The sequence below is a fragment of the Panthera leo genome, chromosome E3 (genome assembly GCF_018350215.1).
Source record: "Panthera leo isolate Ple1 chromosome E3, P.leo_Ple1_pat1.1, whole genome shotgun sequence".
Lineage (NCBI taxonomy): Eukaryota > Metazoa > Chordata > Mammalia > Carnivora > Felidae > Panthera > Panthera leo.
The window spans coordinates 38,861,835-38,887,181 of record NC_056694.1 but is presented as its reverse complement, the minus strand read 5'-3'; the positions used below and the strand labels follow the sequence as shown (position 1 = coordinate 38,887,181).

General features: G+C 57.9%; 3 protein-coding genes across 6 annotated transcripts; all 3 read left to right on the top strand.

The window, feature by feature from the left end:
• The first annotated feature begins 391 nt into the window (after positions 1-391).
• LOC122210205 (serine protease 41-like) lies at positions 392-10,026 on the top strand. The gene is given in 7 exon segments (XM_042922750.1): positions 392-473; positions 589-732; positions 940-1,108; positions 2,005-2,288; positions 9,130-9,171; positions 9,174-9,280; positions 9,699-10,026. Coding segments are annotated over 7 exon segments (1,047 nt in total). The 5' UTR covers positions 392-406; the 3' UTR covers positions 9,933-10,026.
• Positions 10,027-13,312: 3,286 nt separating this feature from the next.
• On the top strand, positions 13,313-15,913 carry LOC122209912 (serine protease 33-like). Of its 4 annotated transcripts, none has more exons than XM_042922211.1 (7): positions 13,313-13,543; positions 13,975-14,001; positions 14,163-14,325; positions 14,437-14,708; positions 14,910-15,079; positions 15,235-15,294; positions 15,643-15,913. In XM_042922211.1, the coding sequence occupies exons 1-7, from the start codon at positions 13,495-13,497 to the stop codon at positions 15,871-15,873; spliced, it is 972 nt and encodes a 323-aa protein (XP_042778145.1). In that variant the 5' UTR covers positions 13,313-13,494; the 3' UTR covers positions 15,874-15,913. The 4 variants fall into 4 exon arrangements, with proteins under 4 accessions (XP_042778145.1, XP_042778148.1, XP_042778146.1 ...); XM_042922214.1 differs by having other exon boundaries at positions 15,235-15,397; positions 15,643-15,700; XM_042922212.1 differs by lacking the exon at positions 15,235-15,294.
• Positions 15,914-20,937: 5,024 nt separating this feature from the next.
• On the top strand, positions 20,938-25,113 carry ELOB (elongin B). Its single transcript, XM_042923002.1, has 4 exons — positions 20,938-20,995; positions 21,144-21,278; positions 22,291-22,396; positions 24,965-25,113. The coding sequence occupies exons 1-4, from the start codon at positions 20,993-20,995 to the stop codon at positions 25,075-25,077; spliced, it is 357 nt and encodes a 118-aa protein (XP_042778936.1). The 5' UTR covers positions 20,938-20,992; the 3' UTR covers positions 25,078-25,113.
• The last annotated feature ends 234 nt before the right edge of the window (positions 25,114-25,347 follow it).

Sequence of the window (25,347 nt, the reverse complement as noted above, 5' to 3'; positions counted from 1 at the left end):
GGAGCAGCAGGGAGGCTGGGAGCCCTCCAGGTGGCCCACATCAGGCCATTTCACTCGGGCTCCTGGAAAGGACCGTGGCTTTTAGCAGCAGCCCAATAGCGCCAGGCCCCCAGCGGGCGCTCGGTGAGGACTTGCTCTCACGGGGGTGCTGGTGGGGACCGGCCTTGGCCCTTCCCCGAAGAAGCGCTGGGTGGAGGAAAGGGGGCAACGAGCCGGGCAGACAAGAACGGTTTGGGGGCACGGTGTGGTTGGGGTACCCAGCTCGAAGCCCTCGGACCCGGACCGGTCCCGCTGGGGGCGGGGGGGTGGGGGGAGCGTCGCGGCCGTTCCCTGTCCCCCCCCCCCCCCCGGGGGCGCCCCGAGCGGGCGGAAGCAGAGGGGGCGCCGCGAGGCGGCAGAGGCGGCCATGGGCGCGCGCGTCCGGGCGCTGCTGCTGGCGCAGCTGTTGGTGCGAGCGGGGCTCCGGGGACAGGGTGAGCTGAGGCGGGGGCTGCGGGCCGCCCCAGGGGTGGTGGGGGACGGCCGGGGCGCGTGCAGACCGCGGGGAGCTGACCTGGCCGCCCGCCATCCCCCCTCCGGGCCCCCCAGGCGTTCAGGATCTGGACCAGCCGTTTCCAGGTAAGGCGCCCGGGACGCGCGCCTCCCCGCGCAGGGCACCTGAGCCGGAGCGCAAGGGGCGCCTCATCTTGTCCTCTCCCCGCCCAGGTTTCGAGAACTCGTCGTTGCTCACGTGTAACTGCCGGGCCCCGGGGAGGGGGGGGCGGGGTGGGAGGGGCGGCGCCCGCGCGCCACGTGGGGAGGGGCGCGAGGTCCCCCGGTCCCTGGGCGGCGCGGCCCCGACGCGCGCGTTTTCCCAGGGGCCCCTCGCGTTGGCTCGCGCGGGCCGGTGGGGCGGCGGGGGTCGTGCGGCTCAGCCGCGTGCCCGTGCGTCCGTCCCAGGGCCCTGCGGCCGCCGAACCGTTTCGACGACGCGCGTGGTGGGCGGCAAGGACTCGGAGCTGGGGCGCTGGCCGTGGCAGGGCAGCCTGCGCTTGTGGGGCGCCCACCACTGCGGCGCCAGCCTGCTCAACCGCCGCTGGGTGCTGTCGGCCGCGCACTGCTTTGAAAAGTGAGTCGGGGGGGCGGGCGGCCCTGCGAACCGGGGTTGGGGGGCCGCGTCGTCCGGGCCCGACGCGTGCGGATTCAGCTCTCTTATGCTCCCGAGCCCCGGGCCCCGCTGCAGCCACGTGAGAAAACCCTGTTCCGTCTTTTCCAGAACGTTCTTTACAGCATTCCCGTGCCCTTTTGTGTCGTGTTCTTTTCTGTCTTCTCCCCGAATGGCAGCACCAGCCGCCCCCTCCTCATCCCACCTGCCCCGGTGCAGGTGCACCACGGGGCGGACCCGGGTGGGCGAGCTCTGGGCACAGAGCCTGGCCTGCCAGGACCGTGGGCTCGGGGAAGCTATTTTGGCCGCACCTGCCTAGTCCTGTGCACCTGTTCTTTTTTTTTTTTTTTAAGTTTTAGAGAGAGCAAGAGTGCGCCCAAGCACACTGGGGGGAGGAACAGAGAGAGGGAGAGAGAGAATCCCAAGCAGGCTCCAAGTTGAGTCTGCCCGATGCGGGCCTCAAACCCACAATCCTTGAGATCGTGACCTGAGCCGAAATCAAGAGCTGGACACTCAGGCTGAGCCACCAGGGTGCCCTGTTCATTCTTTTTTAGGATTGCTGTGGGAGGTGACAGGCCGGTTGAGTGACCAGCCAGATCCGACCTCAGGGAAAGGCCCTTCCTGCCCATCCCCGCATCCCCCCGTCCCCGGGTTCTGGGATTTGGGCCCATCTCCTCTGGGCTGCCATCATTTCTACACTGGGCGCAGTGGCCCGTGAGAGGAAGTGCTAACCGCGTCCCGGATGAGCCCTGGCAGCACCCCTGCGGCCCCGCCTCGGGGAATGTCTCCCCTCCCCCATGTGTGCTCAGGGGGCCCTCCCTCCTCTGAGGACCCTTGACTGCTCTCTCCTCCCTCGCCAGACACAAAGATCCCTCGAAGTGGACGGCTCAGTTTGGTGAACTGTCCTCCAGGCCAACTTCCTGGAAACTGTGGACCTTCTACCATCGGTACAGGGTGAAGGATATCGTTGTGTATCCCCAGTTGAGTGGGACGTCACTCAAGGACATCGCCCTGCTGAAGCTGTCCTCCTCCGTCACCTACAATAAGTACATCCAGCCCATCTGTGTTGTGGCCTCTTCCTCTGAGTTCCAGAACAAGGCTGACTGCTGGGTGACGGGCTGGGGGCACATCGAAGAAGGTCAAGGTGAGGCTGGGGGCGGGGGGGGGTGGGGCAGGGGGCTGCGGGCTCCTCTGTCTGTTCTGTCCACAGCGGCTTCAGCAGCCCCCATCTGGGTCTCTGTGCAGCTGGGTCCCTCCTGGGGGCTGCCCAGCAGTGCCTGGCGCCCCCCCCCCCCCCCGTGCCAGGGCAGGACCTCCTGTCCCCATACCCCGTTCCCTCTGCCTTCCAGAGACTGTGAGCCCGAAGCCACAGTGAGAGGGAGGCCAGCTGGGCTCAGGCCCGCAGGGGTGTGGAAGTTTCTGGGGTGGGCTCCTCAGAAAGGCCTTGGGTATGTGGGGTTTTTTAAATTGAGATTTAACTCACAAAACCGAAAATTCACCGTTTTCAAGCATGCAGTTCAGTGGTGTTGAGTGTAATCACGGCTGTGCAACCATCATCATCGTCTAGCTCCAGAACATTTTTATCATCTCAGACTGAAACCTCGTACTTCCTGGCCTTTACTCCCAATACCCCATTTTCCCCTGGCAATCACCCATCTGCTTTCTGTCTCGGGATTTCCGGACTGTGGACATTTCATAGAAATAGAGTCCCACAACGTGTGGTTTTCTGTCCCTGACTCCTTCACTCAGCATATTCAAGGTTCGTGTATGGTCTAGCACATACCTGTACCCCATTCTTTGAGGTTTAGTTCACGTAATGTTAAATTAATCATTTTATTCCTTTTTAAAAAAGTTTTTACAGTTTTATTTATTTTGAGCGAGAGCGAGCGAGTGAGAGCATGAGCGGGGGAGAGACAGAGAGAGGGAGAGAGACCCCCAAGAAGGCTCCACACCGTCAGTGCCGAGCCGAATGTGGGGCTCGAACCCATGACCACGAGATCGTGACCCGAGCCAAAATCAGGAGTTGGACACTTAACTGACTGAGCTGCCTAGGCGCCCCTAAATTCATCATTTTATTATTTTTTTTAATTAATCATTTTCAAGTATACAATCCCGTGACATTTAATTTAGTATGTTCACGGTGTATAACCATGAACTCCATCAAGTTCCAAAACATTTTCATCCCTCCCAGAGGAAATCCGACAGTCACTGACCAGTCACTCCCCCTTACCCTCTCCTTCCGGCCCTTTGGCAGCCACTAACAAGCCTTTTGTGTTGATGGATATACCTATTCTGGATTTTTCATGTAAATGGATTCATACGTTATGTGACCTTCTGTGTTTGGCCTTTTTCATGTAGCGTGGTGCTTTAGAGATTCATGGGTGTTCTAGTATGTATCAGAGTTTTCTTTCTTTTTATGGATGAATAATAGTTCATCCTATGGATAGACCACAATGTATTCATCCATTCTTTCATTGATGGACTTTTGTGTTGTTTCTGCCTTTTGGATACTGTGAATAGAGCTGTTATGAACATTTATATACAAATTTTTATTTGAACACCTCTTTTCAGTTCTTTTGTGTATATATCTAGGAGTACAATTGCAGAATCACGTGGTAATTCTATGTTTAAGTTTTTTTTAATTTATTTATTTTGAGAGAGAAAGAGAGAGCAATCGGAAGGGGCAGAGAGGGAGAGAGAGAATCCTAAGCAGGCTCTGCACTGTTCGCACAGAGCCCGATGTGGGGCTCAATCTCATGAACCGTGAGGTCATGACCTGAGCCAAAATCAAAAGTCGCACACTTAACTGACTCAGCCTCTCAGGCACCCCTGCCCGTTTTTAATTTGAGTTGTCTTTGTTGAGTTGTAATAGTTCTTTATATATTCTAGATACTAAACCCTCATCAGATACACGATTGACAAATATCTTCTCCCATTGTGTAGCTCTCTTTGCTGCACTTTCTTGCTAGTATCTTTTGATGCACAAAATTTGCAAAATTTTGATCAACCTCAAATTATTTTTCTTTCGTTGCTTGTGCTTTTGATGTCAGGTCTAAGAAACCACTGTCAGATTCAAGATCATGAAGATTTACTTGCATGTTCTTGCAGAGTTTTATAGTTTTAGCTCTTATATTTATGTGTCTGATCCATTTCGAGTTGATTTTTGTACATGGTGTGAGGTAGGGGTCCAACTTCATTATTTTGCCTTTAGATTTCCAGTTGCTCCAGCACCGTTTGTCACAGAGACTCCTCTCCCCAATTGAATTGTCTCAGCATCCTTACTGATTGACTGTAGATGTGTGGGTTTATTTCTAGACTCTGAATGGTACTCCATTGGTGTGTATGTTCATCCTTGTGCCAGGACCTCATTGTTTGATACCTGTAACTTTATAATATATTGAAATCAGGAAGTGTGAGTCTTCTAACTTTGTTCTACTTGTTCAGTAGTGTTTTAGTTATTTGGGCCTGTTGATACTCCATATAAATTTTAGGGCCAATTTGTCAGTTTCTGCTAAAAAGAGCATTGGGGTTTGGAAAGGGATTGCATTGAATTTGTAGGTTGCTTTGGGGAAGCATTGCCACCTTCATTATATTATATCTCCAATCCATAAATAAGGGATATATTTCCATGTATTCAGGCCTTCCGTTTCTTTCAGCAGTGTTTTGTAGTTTTTGTTAATAAGTCTTTGATCGCCTCAATTAAATTTATTCCTAACTATTTTCTTATTTTTGATGCTTTGTAAATGAAACTTTTTCTTTTTTTTAATGTTTATTTATTTTTAAGAGCAAGAGAGAGCACAAGCAGAGGCTGGGGAGAGAGAGAGGGGGAGACACAGAATCTGAAGCAGGTTCTGGGCTCTGAGCTGTCAGCATAGAGACCGACATGGGACTCGGACCCACGAACTGTGAGATCGTGACCTGAGCCAAAGGCCAAAGTCAGACGCTCAACCAGTGGAGCCACCCAAGTGCCCCAGTAGAATAACAAACTTTTGTGGTTTGATCTTGGGTCCTGCAATTTTGCTGACTTCATTTATTAACCCTAGCCCTCTTTAAATGTATTCATTATGATTTCATACACACACACACACACACACACACATATATGTACTTAGGTATATATGGATGATCATGTCATGTATGCATAGAGATAGTTTTACGTCTTCTTTTCCAATTTGGATGTGTTTTATTTTTCTTGCCTAATTGCCCTGGTGGGAACTTCCAGAAAAATGTTAAATAAAATGGCAAAAACTGGCATCATCATCTTGTCCCTGATCTCGGGGAAAGCTTCCCGCCTGTCAACATTCAGTGTGATGTCTGCTGTGGGTTTTTCACATCTAGCGTTTATCATGTTGAAAAAGTGCCTTCTATTCCTACCTAGCTTATTGAATGTTTCTCTAATGAAGGAATTTGGATTTTGCCAACTGCTTTACCTGCATCCGCTAAGATGAGCCTGTGGGTTTTTTTCCTTCATTCTATTAATGTCTGTAGTACATTATATTGATTGGTTTTTGTATGTTGAACCGCGCTTGCATTCATGGGATAAATCTCACTTAGTCATGGTATACAGTTCTTTTGCTATGCTGCTAGATTCCGTTTGCTAGCATTTTGTTGAGAATGTTTGCATATATGTATTTTTTGTATATATACCTTTTGCATATATATATATATATATATATATATATATATATATACACACACATATTATTATTACTATTATTGCATTAAGGATATTGGTCTGTTGTTTCTTTTTCTTGTGATGTCCTTGTCCGGGATTTGGTGCCCCCATAATGCTGGTCCCAGGGAATGAGTTAGGAAGTATTCCTTCTTCTCCGATTTTTTGGAAGAGTTTAAGAAGGATTGGTGTTCATGTCTGCAGAGGTTTGGTAGAATTCACCATTGAAGCCATATGGCCTAAGGCTTTTCTTCATTGTGAGGTCCCTGACTACAGATTTCATCTCTTATTGGTGTGTTCAGACTTTCTGTTTCTTCCTGAGTGAGTTTTGGTAGTTTGTGTTATCTAAGATTTTGTCCATTTCATCCGCGTGATCTAATTTGGGGGATAGCTGTTTCCCTTATAGTCCTCATTACTGCTGTAAAGTCTGTAGTTATGTCCCCACTTTCATGATCAGTTTTGTTGATCTTTCAAAGAACCAAGTTTTGGTTTAACGGTTGATTTTCTCTATTTTTCTATTCCCTACCTTGATTTCCTCTATTCTCTATTATTTCCTTCTTTCCTTCTACTTTTTTAAAAATTTTTTTGACGTTTTATTTATTTTTGAGACATGGAGAGACAGAGCATGAACAGAGGAGGGTCAGAGAGAGGGAGACACAGAATCCGAAACAGGCTTCAGGCTCTGAGCTGTCAGCACAGAGCCCGACACGGGGCTCGAACTCACGGACCGTGAGATCATGACCTGAGCCGAAGTCGAACATTCAACCGACTGAGCCACCCAAGTGCCCTTGATACTATTCATTATTAAAAGTTGGGTATTGAGGGGCACCTGGGTGGCTCAGTCGGTTGAGCGTCCGGCTTCGGCTCAGGTCATGATCTCACAGCTTGTGAGTTCGAGCCCCGCATTGGGCTCTGTGCTGACAGCTCGGAGCCTGGAGCCTGCTTCGGATTCTGCGTCTCCCTCTCTCTGCCCCTCCCCTGCTTGCTCTCTGTCTGTCTGTCTGCCTCTCTCTCTCTCTCAAAAGTAAATAATAAAACATTAAAAAAAATAATAAAATCTTTTTTTTAATTGTGTTTAGAGAAAAAGAGTGCGAGCAGGGAAAGAGGCAGAGGGAGAGAGAGGGAGAATCTTAAGCAGGCTCCACGTTCAGTGTGGAGCCCAAAGTGGGGCTCGATCCCACGACCATGGGATTGTGACCTGAGCCGAAATGAAGTCTGACGCTCAACCACACAACCGACTGAACCACCCAGGGGACCCTGGATTCGCTATTTTTAATTCATGCTGCTAATTTCTGCCTTTTAATTGCAATTTAATCCATTTAACTCATTTCCATTAAAATTAACTACTGATAAGTAAGGATTTACTTCTACCATTATTCTATTTCTTCTCTATGTCTTGTCACATCTTTCAATATCTCTATCTGTACCTTATATCTTTTTTATTTCCTCTTTTTGTGTTTCATTGATTTTTATTAGTGGTCTGTGTTGATTACCTTCCCATTTTGCGTTCTGTGTATTTTCTTAGTGGTTGCCCTGGGGATTACAATTAACAACTTAAATTTATTGTTTAAAAATTTTTTTTAAACTTGATTTTTTTTTTAACTTGAGAGAGTGAGTGCGAAAGTCGGGGAGAGGGGTAGAGGGAGAGAGAAAAAGAGAGAGAGAGAGAGAGAATATGTTAAGCAGGCTTCACGTTCAACACAGAGCCTGACGTGGGGCTCGATCCCACGACCCTGGGACCATGACCTGAGCCAAAATCAACAAACGCTTCACCAGCTGAGCCAGCCAGATGCCCCAACAAGTTAAGTTTATAACAATCTATGTCGGATTAATAGCAACTTAGCTTCAGTAGTACACAAAAATTCCGTTCCTTACGCAGCTCTTTCCTCAGAGATTTATAGTTGTTGTATGCACGTGTCTTAAATTATAAAGGAAGGGAAAGAAGTGATAAACCAAAGCCATAATAGGCCTGGCTCTCCTATTTACCCCTGTGGTCACCTTTACCAGCGCCCTCTCTTTCTTCCTATGAACGGACACTGGCCAGGGTCCTGAAGACCTCCCTTGCTCCCTTTTCTGTTTCTAGTAAGGCAGGTCGCCGCCTCATTTTCTGAAGGATAGCCTGATACGGGATTGTGATACAGATACAGAATATTCTCGGTCGCCTGTTTGATTCTTTCGGCCCTTTGAATGTGTCATCCCGCAGCCCCCCCCCCCCCCGCCTCCAGGGTATCTGAAAAGAATGTGGCTGTTAATCTTGGTGGGGATCTTTGACGTGACACGCATGAGGCTTCTCTCTTGCTGTTTACCGGAGTCTCCCCTTCGATACTTTGCTGAAAATGTATCTCCGGGTAGGGGCGCCTGGGTGGCGCAGTCGGTTAAGCGTCCGACTTCAGCCAGGTCACGATCTCGCGGTCCGTGAGTTCGAGCCCCGCATCAGGCTCTGGGCTGACTGCTCAGAGCCTGGAGCCTGTTTCCGATTCTGTGTCTCCCTCTCTCTCTGCCCCTCCCCCGTTCATGCTCTGTCTCTCTCTGTCCCAAAAATAAATAAAAAACGTTGAAAAAAAAAATTAAAAAAAAAAAATGTATCTCCGGGTAGATCTCTTTGTGTTTATCCTGCTCGGGGAATTGCTCAGCGTCCTCAAGACAGGGATTCATACCTTTTTTCAAATCTGGGGCATTTTCGGGGCGCCTGGGTGGCTCAGTCGGTGAAGCGTCCGACTTCGGCTCAGGTCACGATCTCGCGGCCCGTGAGGTCAGGCCCCGCGTGGGGCTCTGCACTGACAGCTCAGAGCCTGGAGCCTGCTTCGGATTCTGTGTGTGTGTGTGTGTGTGTGTGTGTGTGTGTGTGTGTCTCCCTCTGCGCCTCCCCTGCTTGCGCTCTCTCTCTCTCTGTCTCTGTCTCTGTCTCTAAAATAAATAAACATGAAGAAAAAATCTGGAGGGTTTTCAGCCTGGATGCTGCAGGTGAAGTATGTTAATCCTCTACCATGTCGGTGTCAGCCCCGCCCCCTGAGCCTGCTGTGGCCGAGGGACCTCCCCGGTGGCCCAGCTAGGGGCTGTCATCTTCCTTCTCCAGATGGGGACACTGAGTTTCAGGGAGAAGCGGTGACCGCCCGCCCATCCCTTGGGTCCTTCTGTGACATCGTTCATTGCCCATAATGTGAAGGGTGCTGGGCTGGGGGCAGAGGCGTCATCGAGAGCGATGTCCCGGACCGTGTGGAGCCCACCCCCCCTCCACCCTCCCCCTGTCCCAGATGGCAGGGGAGGGCCCGAAGCTGTCCTCTTCCTCTCTCTCACCCTCAATCCCTGGCAGTTCTGCCGCCGTCTTACCGTCTCCAGGAAGCACAGGTGTCCATCATAACTCCAGGTGCGACTTCCTGTTCCGACGTCCCGGTGTCCTCAGTTATGACCCGGATGACATGATCTGTGCTGGCTCTGAGAATGGCCAACGTGACGCCTGCAAAGTGAGTACGCCTGGCCCCACCAGGGCCTTGCTGGCCCCGGGCACCACCCCTCCCCACCTTGGGCCTGGGAGCAACCCCCTGGTGCCCGCCAACCCACCCGAGTCTATTCGTGAGAAAACAACCACGGGCCTTATTTCTCCAGCTTGTACAACAAGCGTTAATTGTTTGGCCTTCGTTGTACCACCTTTGATTCTCACCTGACCCCTGGGGGGGGAGGGAAAGGGGCAGTTTGAGACCGATGCCCACTCTGCAGATGCAGAAGCTGAGGCTCGTTCGCTTCCGGGGTGGGGAGTAGGGTGTGCACCCGGTCTGCTCGGCTCCGCCCCTCCTGCTGTCGCCACAGCTGTCCCTGCCTCTCCGCGAGCCCCTCACCTGCCCCCTGCCCCGCCAAGCCTGGCTCACCCGCGCCGCTCCCCAGGGTGACTCCGGTGGCCCCTTGGCCTGCGAAAAGAGAGGTGTGTGGATTCAGGTTGGCATCGTGAGCTGGGGATCGGGCTGCGGTAGACCCAACCGGCCCGGGGTCTACACCAACGTCAGTGCGTATTTCGACTGGATCCAGACGCTGATGGCCCGCGGCGCCCCCAGGCCAGTCCCCTCTCGGCTGCTCCTGCCCCTCGCTGTGCTCTGGGCCGGGCTCCCGCAGCCGGCCTGAGCCCAGCGGAGTCCTGAGAGCTGGGGCCATCTGCTGAGCCAGGCCCCGTCCCCCACCTCGTCCCTTTTCTAATAAACTCCTTAGCGTGTTGGAATTGATGGCTCGCAGAGCATTCTGTGGCCCCGGGTGGCTCCCTGGACACCCTCACGGTCCCCCCGGGATCCAGTCCTTCACTCCTAAATCTCGCTCCAGCTGTCTGCGCCACTCGGGTTTGGGTGACGAACCACGGAGCCCTCTCTGGTTGGTTCAATCGGAAAGATAGTTTATGGGAGGACGTTAGTCACCCCCGGGTCGCTGGGGGCCAGGAAGACCGGAGCGGGGTGCAGCGGGGGGAGCATCCCGAGCCCCCCGGTGCTCATGCCGGTGCGACCCTCCACCCAGACGCCAGACGCTCCCGGCCCTACCTCTGTCCCCGAAAGGCCGACCCGGGACCAGGACTGGGGTGCGGGAAGTTTACTTGGGAGGTGACGCCGGGAGGCCCCAGTGAGGAGCAGGGAAACCGAGGCAGGGAGGGAAGCAGCCCGATGACGTTTGCCCAAATGAGGGGGTTCCCACCAAGGGCAGCGGAGGCAGAGTCCTGCTGGAGCGGAGAAGCCGCAGGGGCACGGCTCAGCATCGCCCCCTGGAGGACAAGGACACCGGGCGTGGGCTTCTCTCCAAGCTGGAGCACCCCTGGTGAGGCCGGGGGGAGGGGGGCAGCCTCGGCCTGGCCCAGGCCCGAGGCCAGCAGGGCAGCCTCCGGGGCACCTTGGAACTGCTGAGGCACATTCCTCCCCTCGGCTCCCCACCCCCTGCCCCCAGCTGTGGAGAGACAAGTAGAGGAGTGGGGGGGGGGGGGTGGCCCTCACCGCCTCTGCCCCACCTCCGACAGCCTCGAGGTTTATAGGGCGACACGTTCAGGCTTCATGCGCTGTGGCGGCCCTTGAGGCTGGAACTCCCCTTCTCCCTCTTCACAGTGAGGAAACTGAGGCCCCGGGAGGTGGCGGGACCGAGTCACCCCCCTCACCAGGGTTTTTGTCCGCCTTTCACCGCACACGGACCTGCCGGGCCCCACACGGAGGGGCCGGCAGATCCCTGGGTGGCGAGTCCCCAGCCGTCTCCCGGGCATGCCGTGGGGTCTCCTAAAGCGTCCGTCCATTTCCACTTCCACAACCCACCCTCCGAGGAGCTGGAACCTGAGGGCGCCTCCTGTCCCCTGCTCCGAGGCCCTCCAAGCTGGCCCCAAGAGGATCACCCATCACCCTTGGTGTCCCACCTGTTGCTGGAGGATGGCGCTATTCAGTGCCCCGCACCGGCTGCCGTGTAACACCGCTCCACGGGACCCCCTGGCAGGGCCAGGACAGCCCCTCCAGCAGCAGGTAGACTCGCTTCCGCTTCCGGGGCCCGGGGCCTGCGTGAGCGGCTGTGTAGGACCACTGGCCCCCGCCTGAGCCGTGTCGCCCACAGGGTCGCGTTTGGAGCCACCTCCCCAGAGGCTCGGAAGGATCCCCGCAGTTGCCACAGCACGCCCCCTCCCCATGCCCGGCTCACCCCTACACCTCTGCCTCTCCCCAGGCTGATAAGGACAACCTCTGGTTGTTACATCAACGTGACGTGGGGACTCTGGCTGCGGCCACCCCAAAGGGCTTGGGATCTGCTGTGACATCAGCACGCACGCAAACCGGATCCTGAAGAGCCGGCCGCCGGCTGGTCTCCCCGGGGCCGCCCCCCGCCCCCCACCTCCTCCTGCCGCCAGGTACAGAGGGTAGGGCTGGACATTTGTCACACGAGAGTCCTGTGCTGCAGGCGGTGGGCTGGGCACTGCCACCGTGACGCGCCCGCGCAGGGCGACAGGCTGTGAAACGTATCTTCTCCCTTGATGGACTGTGCTCTTGGGCCATCAGGAGCTGTTTATAGAGTTGTGGTTTTTTGTTTCCATCCTTGGCATTTAGAGACCTTGTAAGCAACGGAATCCCCTAGAATTAGCATGAGTGCAGGAAAGTCATGTCAGAGGCAGAAAAGGCAGTCGGGGGAAGGGCAGGGACTCCCGGACTAGGAGCTCCAACACCGCAGGGCACTCTTTCTCAGTGTGGAAGGTTCCAGGCGCTCAGGCCAGCTGAGAGTCCTCGCCTGTGACCATGGCCATGGCTGCCCCACCCTCAGGCCTCCAATGGGTCCTCTCTCTTTCCAGGGTAAAAGTCCCAGGGAGAGATTCTGGTTGGGTCCGGGTCACGTGTCACCGGGACAGTGGCCCCAGATTGGGTCGTTCGTCCTCTCCTGAGATTGGGGGCAGGTCTGTGCCAGAGGAGGTAGCGTGGACTCAGCTGTGAGTCAGGTCCCCTCCCCGGGCAAGCACATGACATTTCCCCAGGGGCCATTTTTGCCATGGGACTGAAGGGTGAGGGCTGAAGGGGACGTGGGCCCAGCAGAGGTCTGTGCCTCAGTTTCTCAGTCTGACACAAGGGTTGGGTTTGGGGGCCCTTTCCAGGGGTTCTACTGGCTATTCAACCAGTTTTGGCCCCTCCCTGAACGAGCCGGCTTCTCAGAATATTGTCGTCTATGCCCTCCGCCCCGCGCCCCTAGTTTCCAACAGGCAGGGACCCAGGTCCCCTGCGGCACAGGCTTCCAGCCTTTCGGCCACAGCTCCCCCATCAAGTTTGGCGCCCGTCCCCAGACATGGCTGTGTGTCCCCGGGGTTCGCTCTCCCAGCAGCCTCACTGTCCTGGCCACACCAAATCCAAGAGTGGACTGTGTCCCAAGGTCAAGTCGGCTTCTGCTTCTGGTCAAGCAAGGAGTGCTGGCCAGCCCCGAGGCAGCCATTTCCCACTTTGAGTGCAGGGCAGGGTCTGGCTGGGGCTCCGCGTGGGCCGCTCCCGGATTTCTAGACAGAACAGTCGAGTCAGCTGCTCCCGTGACCGGCCCTGTAAGGAGCTGGGAGCTGGGATCAGGTTCACGGATGAGCGGGCAAGGATTCTCCAGAGCTTCCTGGCCTGACCGCAGCTCTCCGCCCCTGGCTTTGCCCGGCCCTCAGCAAGCTGTCGGCACCGCGGCCCAAGCCGGGCGTCCTTTGACAAACCCAGGTGTCCCTTTCCTGCCACCTCACAAGCGCTGCTCAAAGCATCTTTGTTCGAGGCGGGACTGGTGAAGCCGCAGCCCCGCCCTGGCCTCCTTAATCACCCCCTGGCCAGGCCCACACACCCCCAGTCCCTTTAAGCCCCCAGGTCCTGCCCCTGCCCAGTCAGCAGGGAGGGCACCGGCCATGCAGGTAAGAGCAGGGTTCAGGAGCAGCTGGCAGGCCATGGAAATAGGTCGGGGGGGCAGGGGCCAGGCTCCAGGGCTCCTGTGGAGGCCGGGGGTGCCCAAAGCTTGCAGGGGTTGGAGGACAGGCATGATCCCTGGGGTGCGGGGACAGGGAGGTGCATAGGACCTGTGCCCCTGGGATCCGTCCAGGGCCAACCAGGGGCTGAGGGAACACAGAGGGCCTCTGGGGCCTGGGGCTAGGACCCTCCTCTCCTTGCAGGCACCGCCCGGAGTCCAGACCCTGAGCGGTGTCACCCTTCCCTGGCCCAGCTCTGAAGACAGAATGAGGGGGGCCTCCCGCCTCCAGCTTTTGCCGCTGCTGTTGCTGCTAGGTGGGTGTGGGGCAGGGGCTGGGGGCTGTTCCCAGTGTCCCGTGTTACCCCTCCCCGGCCTGGTTCCCCTAGAGCACTTTGGGGTTCCTCATCTCGGCTTCAAAGGTCCAGGTTCTCTCCGTCACTGACCTTGGGCTCTCCGAGCTCACATGTGCCCATCTGCGTAAGGGGTACAAGTCCCCCCCACCTCACAGTGCTCTGCGGAGGGTTAAGTCGGGTAACCCGTTGATTGCACAAAAGCCTGGCACCAGGTCGGTGCCACAAATGTGTTTCACCCTCCTTCCTAGTCTCTGACCTCCCTCCCTCTCCCTCTCCCTCTCCCTCTCCCTCTCCCTCTCCCTCTCCCTCTCCCTCTCCCTCTCCCTCTCCCTCTCCCCCTGTTATCTGACACCAAATTCATAATCCGGTCCCTTCCCTCCTTCCTCCCTCAGGAGCTCCTGGGACACCGGACTCTGCAGGTAAGGAAGCCTCCGAGCCCCTGGCGCCACCCCCTCCCTGACCTTGGCCCTGCGCCTCTCCGATCGCACGATCCCACGCGCCTGCCAGGCCCCCCTCCCCGCCCCCCCCCCCCCCCGTCTTCCGCCCACCCTCGCGCCCTCCTTGTCCCTGTCCCCTGCAGCCTGCGGGCAGCCCCAGGTGTCCAGTCGGATCGTGGGGGGCCGGGACGCCCGGGACGGACAGTGGCCGTGGCAGGCGAGCGTCCAGCACCGCGGGGCGCACGTGTGCGGGGGCTCGCTCATCGCCCCGCAGTGGGTGCTGACGGCGGCGCACTGCTTCCCGAGGTCAGCGGGGTGCGGGGGCGCCGCCAGGCCGGCTCCGGGGGACGCGGCGGCCCGGGGTGCCGCGGGGACCGGGGAGGGGCCGCCGTCCGCAGCGCCGCCCCTGTCCCGCAGGCGGGTGCTGCCGTCGGAGTACCGCGTGCGCCTCGGGGCGCTGCGCCTGGGTCCCGCCTCGCCCCGCGCGCTCTCGGCGCCCGTGCGCAGGGTGCTGCTCCCCCCGGACTACTCGGAGGGTGGCGGCCGCGGCGACCTGGCGCTGCTGCAGCTGAGCCGCCCGGTGCCCCTGAGCGCCCGCATCCAGCCCGTCTGTCTGCCCGAGCCCGGGGCCCGCCCACCGCTCCGAGCGCCCTGCTGGGTCACTGGCTGGGGCAGCCTCCAGCCCGGAGGTGAGGCAGCGGGGGTTGGGGGAGGGACAGGGGATCCTCCTCCACCTCCCTCTGACCGGGAGCCCCCCACTCTCCCAATCCGGGACCCAGCGAGACCTCCAGGGACCCAGACCTCCTCCCGGTCAGCCAGGCGGGTCCCACCACTCCTGCTTCCTGCCTCGCCCTCTCCCGGCTCCTATAGTCCCCCTTCCTCCCCCCCAGTGCCACTCCCAGAGTGGCGACCTCTGCAGGGAGTAAGGGTGCCGCTGCTGGACGCGCGCACCTGTGACCGCCTCTATCACGTGGGCACCAGCGTGCCCAGAGCGGAGCACATAGTGCTGCCCGGGAACCTGTGTGCCGGCTACGTCGAGGGCCACAAAGATGCCTGCCAGGTGCGGGAAGCTGCCTGGAGCCCCTGGAACCCGGCTCCCGTCCCAGCTCCCTAGAACCCAAGACCCGGGGGGCTGCACCTCCTGGCCCCCAACCCCCAGAAATGCCATCCCAGATCTTCAAAGGGCTGAGATCTAAGCCCGACTTTCTCCTGCAGGGTGACTCTGGGGGACCCCTGACCTGTGTGACGTCTGGGCGCTGGGTCCTGGTGGGTGTGGTGAGCTGGGGCAAGGGCTGTGCCCTGCCCAACCGTCCAGGTGTCTACACCAATGTGGCCACTTACAGCCCCTGGATTCGGGCTCGCCTCAGCCTCTAATGCAGTGAGCTGGAGCCAGAGGCTGGGGTCCCTCTGAGGACCTGCACGTTCCCTCCCACCTTGCCCCTTCCCACTTAAGGCTCAAAAGCCTTAGAAAGCTGCGGGGCCATCCGTCTCTCCATCCCCTGCCTCCTCCTCGGAGCTCACCAAACCCTAGCCGCCAGCCCTCCTCCTGGAGCCTCCCCTGCGTCCCTGGGTCTCACACTCCTCCTTCCCCGTCCTGCTCACTTTTACCCTTCTCTGCTCCAGCCAGGGGCCTGGGCACCCAGAGGCGGGCAAGCCAGCTGGTGCCCGGTCTGGCCCGTGTGCCTGCCTTTTTCTGGAGGAAGTCAGGGAAATTCAAAGTGTGAGAGGGATTCAGCCCCAGAGAGAGGATTCTCCATTGCTGGCTTTGAACATGGAGGAGCCCGGCGGCGGACAGCCAGCAGGGGGCACCTCCGTGCCCCGACTGCAAGGAAGGGAAGTTGGCCGACAACCTGAATGAGCCTGGGACCCAGTTCTCCCCACAGCCTCCAGAGGAGCGCCCCCCCTGCCCCGCCCCCCCCCCCCCCCCCCCGCATCAGCGTGCCCACCAGACCAAGCCCTTGAACCCAGCGGAGCCCACCCAGACCTCTGGCCTGCAGTTATGACTTAATAAATTTGTGTTGGTTCAGGCCGCCATGTTGCTGGTGTTTTACTACGCAGCAACAGAAAACGTACAGATCGTGCCCTGTTGCACTGGGGTCTGGGTGGGCGCGCCATGTGCTCTGAAAGGCTCAGGGGCCTCGGCACCTGGCATCATGCCCTCTGGGCCGGGAGCCCCCAGGCAGGCCTGGCCAGAACTCCTGCTGTGCCTGATTGGTTCCGTTGTGATAACCATACTTCCGGGGAGGGTCTGGGGCTGTGTCCTCAGGGGCCCACAGACCCAGGACCCCCCCCCCCCCCACCTGCATCTGGCCCTTTGCAGCTCCCTGCCCACCCTTGTGTGCCTGGGACCTGGGTCCAGTCCCCTCCCTGCCATCTCCTCATTCCCAGGCCAAAGACCATCCATCCCAATAGATACGGCTCAGTTTCTAGAACTGCAGAAGGAACAAGAAATGGAACAAACCCTGGAAACCCCAGAGCCTAATCTTTGGAGCTACGAGGGCCAGTGGAGGAATGGGATGGGGGAGGCCATCATCAAAGGTGCAGCCTGGCGGGGCAGGCCTGAGCCATGCGGGGCAGGCCACCCATCTGGGGTAGAGCTTCACCGCCCTTGGGGGGTGGTTATCGGGGAGCAGGGCGTCCAGAATGGGGCTTGTCTGTGGACATGTCAGCAAGGGGACCCTGGTGACCGCTGCTGGGTGATGCCGGCCATCCTCGGTGGCTCCCTCAGTCTGGAGCCGGCTAAGGGGCCTTCCCCAGGACGCCTCCGAAGACACTGAGGTGGGAACAAGCCAGGGGCCGGGAGCCAGTCTGCTTCAGCCTGGGACTCGCTGTGACTCGAGTAAAGGGTCCGCATTCAGAGAGCCCTGTGTTTCTGAAGCACGAACTGGGGGCTAAACATGGGAGTCCGGAAGCCAGAGAAACAAGATCTGGGCATGGAAGGGAAGGTCAGGGAATGAGAAGAGGTCAGCTACTCCTCATCAAGCCCTTACGAGATGCCATGCAGAGAGCTTTGCTGCACCGTCTCATGGGATCCTCACCTGACACCCATTTGCCAGATGAGAAAGCTAAGGCCCAAAGGCACGTGGCTGCTAGATGGCAGACTGGGATTCCAACCCAGGTGGTCTGATGGTGGAGGCAGCTGGAAGGGCAGGGGCGGGGTCACAATTGCCTCTCCACGTGCTGCCCCCTAGCACGGGCTCCGGCCCCTTCCGGCCGCACCAGCTCCATGAGGCTGGGCAGGCGGCAGGTCTTGGCCCAGCCGACTCAGGGGCACCGGGCCCTGTGCTGGAGCATCCCGTCTGTCTGCAAGGTCAGTGGGGGCAACCTGGCCCTGCATCAGCCACAGCTGCCTGACCTACCAGGTGACAGGCTGGGAGGCTGTGCAGCCCGGAGGGGAGCACCCGGGGCGGCAAGGGTGGTCCTGGGAGGTCTCAAGCATGGGGGACGCTGCGCTCCTGTCTAAGGCAGGCGCTTCCTGGCTGTCCACCGACTCTAGTTGGGGATGCTGCAAGCAGACGGCCCAGCCTCCCCCAAGAGTTCCGACTTGGCCTCGGTTTCCCCTCTGTCCTCTGAATTGCTACCACCCACCATGTCGGGGCTGCCGGGAGGGCTAAGCGGACGGCTGAGGCCCCCGCCCTTCTGCCCACTGAGCCTACATGCTGTGTTTTGCACGAGCGCGCTCTCGCTCGCTCTCGGGACACCCGGGAGGTGCCCTCGTTTTCAAGTTCACGCGTGGGGAGACAGGCCCAGAGAGGTTAAGCAGCGTGAGGCCCGTAGCCCGTAAGCGGTGAAGCTAGGTTGCAGCTGGGCACCTGACTCAGGCCCCACACCCAGTTGTGCGTCTTCCCTTGTGGCCAGGACAGTAGTCGTGAAACACTCTACAAATGGGAGGCACGCTTCGTGACTACCGGTGATGACAATTACTAATCAACGTTTAACACAAAAAGGAGGGGAAGGCCCACTAGGTCGAGACCCCGCCAGCTTAGTCTGGAGGCCAGAGAAGGGTCCCTGTCATGAGCGTTGGGTGGTTGAGGTGAGGGGGCAGAAAGGGCCCAGACAGCCTTCCTGTGCAGAGAACCAAGAGCAGTGGGCCGGCCAGCTCACCCACCATCTTGAGGTTCTGGTGCCGTCCGTCATGGCCCCAGTGAGGCCGCAGAGCGGGGGCTGGAGGTCAGCCCCCACCCCCCCTCAAGCCCCTCCTGAGCCCACTCCCACGGCAGGAGACGTCCTTGCAAGGCCTACAGTCCACCCCCTACAACCGACCCACCAGGTCTGCAGCACCGTGGGGTTCACAGAGACACCCAGAGGGGTAGGACTCATGGCGGGCAAGGCCCCTGCCCTACTCGCCACCTCCCCTAGGCCGGGTGACCTCTGACAGCAGAGACCGCCGGAACCGGACACCAGTCATTACCCAAACCCTTGCACTGTGCCGTGTGCGTTGGCTCATTCATGCTCCCCAATGCCTTATGGAATCCAGCTGTGTGTCCGTCCCCTTCGCGGATGGGACAACGGGTGGAGGCTCAGCGCCGTGCCAGAGATCACAGTTAACGAGCTGATATTTGACCCAGGTGGTCTGCCCGAGGGTGGGTGGAGACAGGCGTGAGTCTCGGAGGGATGGAGTGTGGGCCCACTCAGGGGGACTCCCGGTAGGCATCAAAGCCAACAAGGCAGGTGTGTATGTGGCAACAGGGCCCAGAGTCAGGACAATATGCCCAGGTGCAGCCGGGTCACAATATCCTAGGTGGAGAGGAGGCCCCTCCTTTCCCCGCACCCTGGGCTCTTTTTTTTTTTTTTTTTTTAAACATTTATTTTTGAGAGAGAGAGAGAGAGACAAAGAATCCCAAGCAGGCTCCAGACTCAGAGCTGTCAGCACGGAGCCCAACGTGAGGCTCGAACCCCCAAACCACAAGATCATGACCTGAGCCAAAGTTGGACGCTTACCGCCTGAGCCACCCAGGCGCCCCTTTGGACTCCATCTTTAACTGGCACATTCTGGGAGGTCTGCTGGATGCCTCTGAGAGCGTGACTGGCCTCCCATGGTCCGTCCACATCCCTTCCCTGCCCCATGCTCTCCCTCTTCAGCAGTACAGGATCTAAAGCCTCCAAATCTCTGTGCACAAAGATGCTGAGGTTAAGATGGAAATCTCTGACCTGAGCCGAGGACCCGCCACGTCAGTTACTTGTCCACAGCCTCCTGACTCAGGTGATGAAGTCAAGGTCAGCCAGGGGCTGGGGAGCTAGCAGGGAGCAGGGGCTGCCTAGGCTCAGAGAGGGAAGAGTCACAGGAGGGGAAAGGACCTGAGGCGGCCCCAGAGAGCCAGGGGCTAGAACTCAAAAATGACAATAATTATGTTCACAGTGTTAGAAACCTCTGTTGAGTACCAATTCTTGATGAAAATGTACACACTTGACAAACAGCCATTCCTCGCATCTTAAAGAAGAGGACATTAGACTTTCGCGAGTTTTATCACCCAAAGCTGCAGTCAGCGCCGAGAGCAAGGATTTGAATCCCTCGTGGCCTGAGGCCAGAGCCTGCGTGTAAAATTAGTAAACGGAAACCTCGTTTAGTCGGGAGGCCAGCAGAGGGCGTTCTCAGCATCGCAGCCCAAGCTGGGACCGCAGGTGGCTGCTCTTCACCAACCCGACGGGAAGGTTTCCTCCTCCCTTGGCAACGGCTCCGCCAATGAGAGGCTCTCAGCCCAGCCAATGAAAAGCCAGTATACTTAGACCTCCCACTGTATGCCAATGAACTTTGCTTAGCCCTGTTGCTCCTTGATGACAGTCTCCTTGGTCTCCGCGCTTGCCTATAGCCTTGCTGAAGCTTGCTTGTTGTGGATTGTAACTGGCTGGTATCCCCCGATAAGCCCAGTTTTGCTGGTGAAATAACTCATTTTTTATTTCCTAAGGTTAACAGTTGTCAGTCACCAGCTTGATTCAGGGCCAAGGCAGCAGCACCTTCAGATTCTGCCCCCTCTCGAGAATTCTCAAACTGCAGCCCCGCAACTGCACAGCTGTTTGGCATCCGAGGCCTTCCACCTGCTCACGGGGCGCCCTGAGCCTGACACGTCCTCAGGGACCCAGCTGAGGCGCTCTCCCTCCAAGGGGCTGGTTACGCAAGAGAAAAAAGCCTCATTTTTTCTCGCTCTAGTGTAAATGCAATCTGGGGCAAGGCAGGACAGTGTCCCAACACCCGGGGAAGTAAGGTGTAGGCGGCGGTAGGGCAGCCCCGTAGAAGGGCAGCCGGCCAGGGAAATCGAGCCTACAGGCCCTCCCAGAGCCCAAGTGGACCTAGGTCCCTGGGTCGGGGGGTCTCCTCTTTCCTCCGTCCCTCGGGCGAACCATCTAGCACCGTGCCTTGCTTTTCCCCGGAAGTTCGCCGGGCCCCTCCCTAACCCAGGGAGCAGCTTCCTGGGGTCCTTCCAGGCCACAAAAGCCCGGCCCAGGCTGGGCGGGGAAAATGGGGACAGCCCCCCCATGGAGGTAGCCGGAAGGTCCAGAATTATCACCCCCTCAGGACGGACGGCAGGAGGCGCTCGCCCTCACACGGCAGCCCAGGTCGCGCCGAGACGCAAAAGTCCTGCCGCCCCGATGACCAGGATGCACAACATTCACTGACTATTCCTGGGATGGGGGGATACGCTACGCTCGCCAAGTCGTTCCCCAACGTCCCCCAAAGAGGGCTGAGCCTGCGCCCAGACTGCTCCCTGACTGCGACAGGAGCGCCTCGGCCTTGCCACTCCCAAGATGGCGCCACTACCTGCCGCTTCAGGTCTCTGCCCCACTCTCCACGCCACGGCGCCGAGATGGCGGCCGGACGCGCGGTCTGACCGAGCCGCCCGCGCATCGCTTAAAATGGCGGCCGCTGGGCGGGGCGGCCGGGCGCGAGGCACGCTGGGGCGGGCGCGCGGGTTGCCGGGAACGGGGCGGAGCGCGGCCGCGCCGGCGCGTCGAGGGGGGACAGGCAGCCGCCGCGATGGTGAGCGGGCGCGGGGGGAGGGGCGCCGGGCCGGGGCCGGCGGGGGCGCCGGGGGCGCCGGGCCGGGGGCGGCGGGGGCGGCGGGCCGCATGGGGCTGGGGGTGGGGAGGACTGGGCTCTGCGTTCACGCCGGCCCTCCGCCCCCCAGGACGTGTTCCTCATGATCAGGCGCCACAAGACCACCATCTTCACGGACGCCAAGGAGTCGAGCACCGTGTTCGAGCTGAAGCGCATCGTCGAGGGCATCCTCAAGCGGCCGCCCGACGAGCAGCGGCTGTACAAGGTGCGGCCGCGGGCGGGCTTTGGGCGGGGGCCGGGCTGGCGCGGCGCGGCGGCCGCGTCGTTGTTGTCAACAGTGGCCGGAACTCCCCCGCGTGGAGGCGAGGCGGCCTCGGGGGCGCAGGGCGGCCTCGGGGGCGCGCGGGCTCCTGACAGCCCTGCTGTGCGTCCAGGAAACTGAGGCTGGGGAGGCGGCCACTGAGCCCAAGGTCGGATTTGAACTCCGTTGCCCTTAATCCTCCGCAGGCCCATCAGAATCGCACCCCTGCACCTCCTCTCCTTATTACAGACAGTTGGAGGGTGTCACGATGAGTAAAGTCCTCGCCCAACCGCTGTATTACTTCCCAGCTTTCTGCGGATGCTCTAACAGTCCCTCCTCCCCACCTCCCTTAGAAACCAACTGCAGAATTATTCAGCTCCGGTGGCTTGGGGTTCTCGTTGGGGGAATGCGTTGTATTGGCCCCTGATTCGGGTGCCCCGCGCCATGGGGTCCCCCCACCTAAGTGCGCTGATGCGATTCTGGCTGGAAAGGAGGAAGCTGGCCTTTCACTCCAGACTTTTCTCCCTGCTGCCTGTGCTTCTTCACATACTGTGTTCCGTGCTTTCTGTGTGTCTTTCGCTCAGTGAAACCTCCTGGCTGCCCTACAAGGTGGGAATTTCAGTAATTCCCACCTTACAGCTAAACTTCACATCAAAAAAGATGAAACGCTTTGTCCCAGGTGGCAGAGCTGGGATTCAAATCAAGCCTGCCTGTGGACAGACTGCGTCACTGACTCTTGAAATCAGATTTTCCTGCAGTTTGGGGTGAAAAAAAAAAAAAAGATTCCAGAGCCCTAACCCTGGGAGGTTCGGATTTGGAAAGTCTTGGGCGTAGCCCTGGAAACTGTGTTTGACACACTTGGGTGGTCCTGGCCCATATTTGGGTCTGTGTTCCCTGAATCCTGACATCCAGGGAAGTCTCCGGGACTTGCCCGTCCTGGGGCCTCTTGTAACACCTTGCCCACCTCTCTCCCCAGGATGACCAACTTCTGGATGATGGCAAGACACTGGGAGAGTGCGGCTTCACCAGTCAGACGGCACGGCCGCAGGCCCCAGCCACCGTGGGGCTGGCCTTCCGGGCAGGTGAGTGGGGCTGTCAGGCAGGGTGGAACAGACGAAGGGGTCGCCGGGGAGCCTGCTCTTGGCTCCTCCCCGCCTCCAGGGCATTGTGTTCCCCAGTCCACAAAGTGTAGGTGGTATCTTGTGATAGTGTGTGTGTTTCTCCACAAAGGAAAAAAAAAAAAAACGAGACGCTTGTAGAAATTGAAATCTACTTGGCGGGGGATTCTAATGTCTCTCCCTAGTCATGTTTACAGAGGTCTTAGTGAGTACTGGGCCGTCTGCTCTGCATTTTATCTCCGTTCCATTTAAAACACTCCTGAGCCTGCGAGGTAAGCACTGCTATCCTCACTTTGGAGACGTGGACACTGGGGCTTGCCGGCTGTCACGACTCAGATGCCGACTGCCACGACCTTTGTAGGACATCACTTAGACTCCCAGCATCTCTGTGCATGCCACACTTGTGCCCATTTTCAGGTTGAGTAACTGAGCCCAGGGAGGTTAGGTCGCTTGCTGGGACTGCCCGATCCAGAGTTCGTGTCTAGCCCCTGCCTGCCCCAGAGACTGTGCTGTGTGATCGACCACATGCCCCCCTGCCTGCTGTTTAGAAACCTGAGGGAGTGGCTCACTCCCCTCCAGTATACCTCCTTGCCCCAAGAGAGGTTGGAATTTTATTCTTGGTCTCTGGAAACATGAACGAAAGTTCTACGTGGTATGTTTTCATGACTGGGTACCTGGGGCTGTGTGGATGGCTGGGTAAACTTTGTTGATAAGTAATTATTTTTCTGGCTTCTTGTGAGAAAACTAGCAAGGGCTACAGAGGGAGTCCAGCGGTGTGCCACTTGCCAGTTTCGTAAGGATCCCTGTGCCAGGCCTCAGCAGCCATGTCCTTGGGTGGCTGCTTCACGCGCCCCGCCCTCCCGACTGGAGCTCCTGTCTCCATAGAGGGGTGCGACACATAGGCCAGTCTCACAGGCAGCCTGAGCCCCCATGCACCACAGGCCTTGGCCTGTGAGTGCTTAGCAGATGGAAGTCTTAGGGGCTTTTCTGTGGGTTCCCTCTGACCCTCACAGCGATGCTGAGGCAGGTACAGGGCTGGTCCAGACCTCTCCCATTCTGCTTCTGAAGCCAAGGCTGGACTGCGTTCGGGAAGTAGCAGCCCTGCTTTTACTGAACAAAGGCATTTTTGTGTAGGCTTGCAGACACCCTTGGAAGATGTTGATAGACCTATTTTTTGATGGAAAAATCACAACAGAGGGAGTGTCCCCCCGGCCCTGACTCTAGTTTATGGCATTGAATGTGGGGGTGCCTAGACCCTGGGTGGCACCCCCTCCTCAGGCAGGGGATCGTTGTCTTGACAGAGTAAACAGTATGGACTGAAGCGGCTGTTCTTTGCTTCTCCCACGGACTACTTTTGTTGCGGAAGTACACTTGTGGGTGCGTAATTGTGTCCTCGTTTAGTTCTTGTGATGACAAGACGATTCTATCCAACTGGCTACTCAGTGAGGGAAAGGAGTGTTGAATAGCATCATCCAGACCATTTCCAAAAAATGGGAGAGGTGACGAAAGCAAGAATGGTCACTGCAGACTTACGGCTTGGGGGAGTTCGTTGCTATGCTGGGCCGGGTGTCTTCAGCGCTGCTGACGTTTGGGGCTGGAGAATTCGGAATGGTGCTGTGCACTCCAAGGTGTTGAGCAGCTCTGGCCCCTACTAGAGATGGTCAGATACCCACTCTCCCAAGGTGTCCTTTGCTAGGCTTGGCCGGCTTTCCCGAGGGGCCTAACAGGTTAAGAACCCTGAGCCAGGTGGAGAGAATAGTGTCCCTGTTAGAAGAAAGTGCAGGAGAGAAGTTACAAAACGGGACTTGCTTGCTCTGCGCTGAGGTGACAGCAGAAACAAGACGGGAGCCCTTCTGCAGCCGCTGTTCTCTAGTTGGGGGAAAGCATCTGGTCATGGTCAAAGGGAACAGGACTGTTTGTGGCTGGTGGTAGGTGAATGCTCCTGAAGCAATGCACAGGCATTGGGCTGCGGGGACTGTTTTTATAGAAGGGCTGGGGAAGGTTTCTCTGAGGTGACGTTGGGGTTGATCTGGATGGCAGGCTAGAGGCCAGCAAATGTGAAGCTCCTAAAACAGGAAGGAAGAGCTTGATACGGGAACACAAGAGACAGACAAACGTGACTTGAGATTTTATTCAGAGTATGACGGGATGCCGTTGGAAGGTTTGAGGCAGGGAAAGAACGGGCTGGCTTAAGCTTAAAAAATCAGTGCTTGGTGTAGAGGAGGTATGAATGGAACAGTGAGTTGGGGCTGATTGAGGGGAGACTAGTAGGTGGACACAGGCCAGCCCACAGGCTCACCCTTAGGGGCACAGGGTGAGGAGGACCCCAGGGATGGCTGGGCTAGATAGGAGGGGGTCAGGTTGCTGGTAGGGGTGGGAGGCATCCCAGTAGGATCACAGAGTCCAGGCAGTTAGGCAGGCCGGCCAGGATGAGGGAGACTCACTTCGCAGAGGTGGGAATTGGTTCGGAGGTCGCCCAGAAGCTGGGTGGCTGCTCCCTCCAGCTCTCCCCACCACTCCCCTGTCCACCAGATGACGCTTTCGAGGCCCTGCGGATCGAGCCCTTCTCCAGTCCGCCCGAGCTGCCCGATGTGATGAAGCCACAGGACTCAGGAAGCAGCGCCAATGAACAAGCGGTGCAGTGAGAGGGCTCCTGGCCCGCCCCCGGTGCCCCCCCCCCCCCAATAAAAGAGATTTGGGCGTCTGCCTGGTTGCTGCCTTTTTCTGCACACCCTCTCCTGACTCAGGCATCACCTTCCCTGGGACGGGGTCTGCTCCCCTGCAAGGCTCCTCCTCAGCCCCCTGTACTTGCGAGGCTGGCCGTGGCTGTGGGACTGACCCCCAAGCTCCTTGGGTCCCTGCTGTCACACCCACTCGAGCCTGCCCCTCCGGCTGTGGGCAGAGAACTGGGAGGA

Coding starts and splice junctions, on each gene's coding strand:
- ELOB (XM_042923002.1), top strand. Junction 21,279..22,290: donor ACGAGCAGCGGCTGTACAAG/GTGCGGCCGCGG, acceptor CTCTCTCCCCAG/GATGACCAACTTCTGGATGA. Junction 22,397..24,964: donor GGGGCTGGCCTTCCGGGCAG/GTGAGTGGGGCT, acceptor CCTGTCCACCAG/ATGACGCTTTCGAGGCCCTG.
- LOC122209912 (XM_042922211.1), top strand. CDS start 13,495: ATGAGGGGGGCCTCCCGCCTCCAGCTTTTGCCGCTGCTGTTGCTGCTA. Junction 14,002..14,162: donor TGGGACACCGGACTCTGCAG/GTAAGGAAGCCT, acceptor TGTCCCCTGCAG/CCTGCGGGCAGCCCCAGGTG. Junction 14,709..14,909: donor GGGCAGCCTCCAGCCCGGAG/GTGAGGCAGCGG, acceptor CCTCCCCCCCAG/TGCCACTCCCAGAGTGGCGA.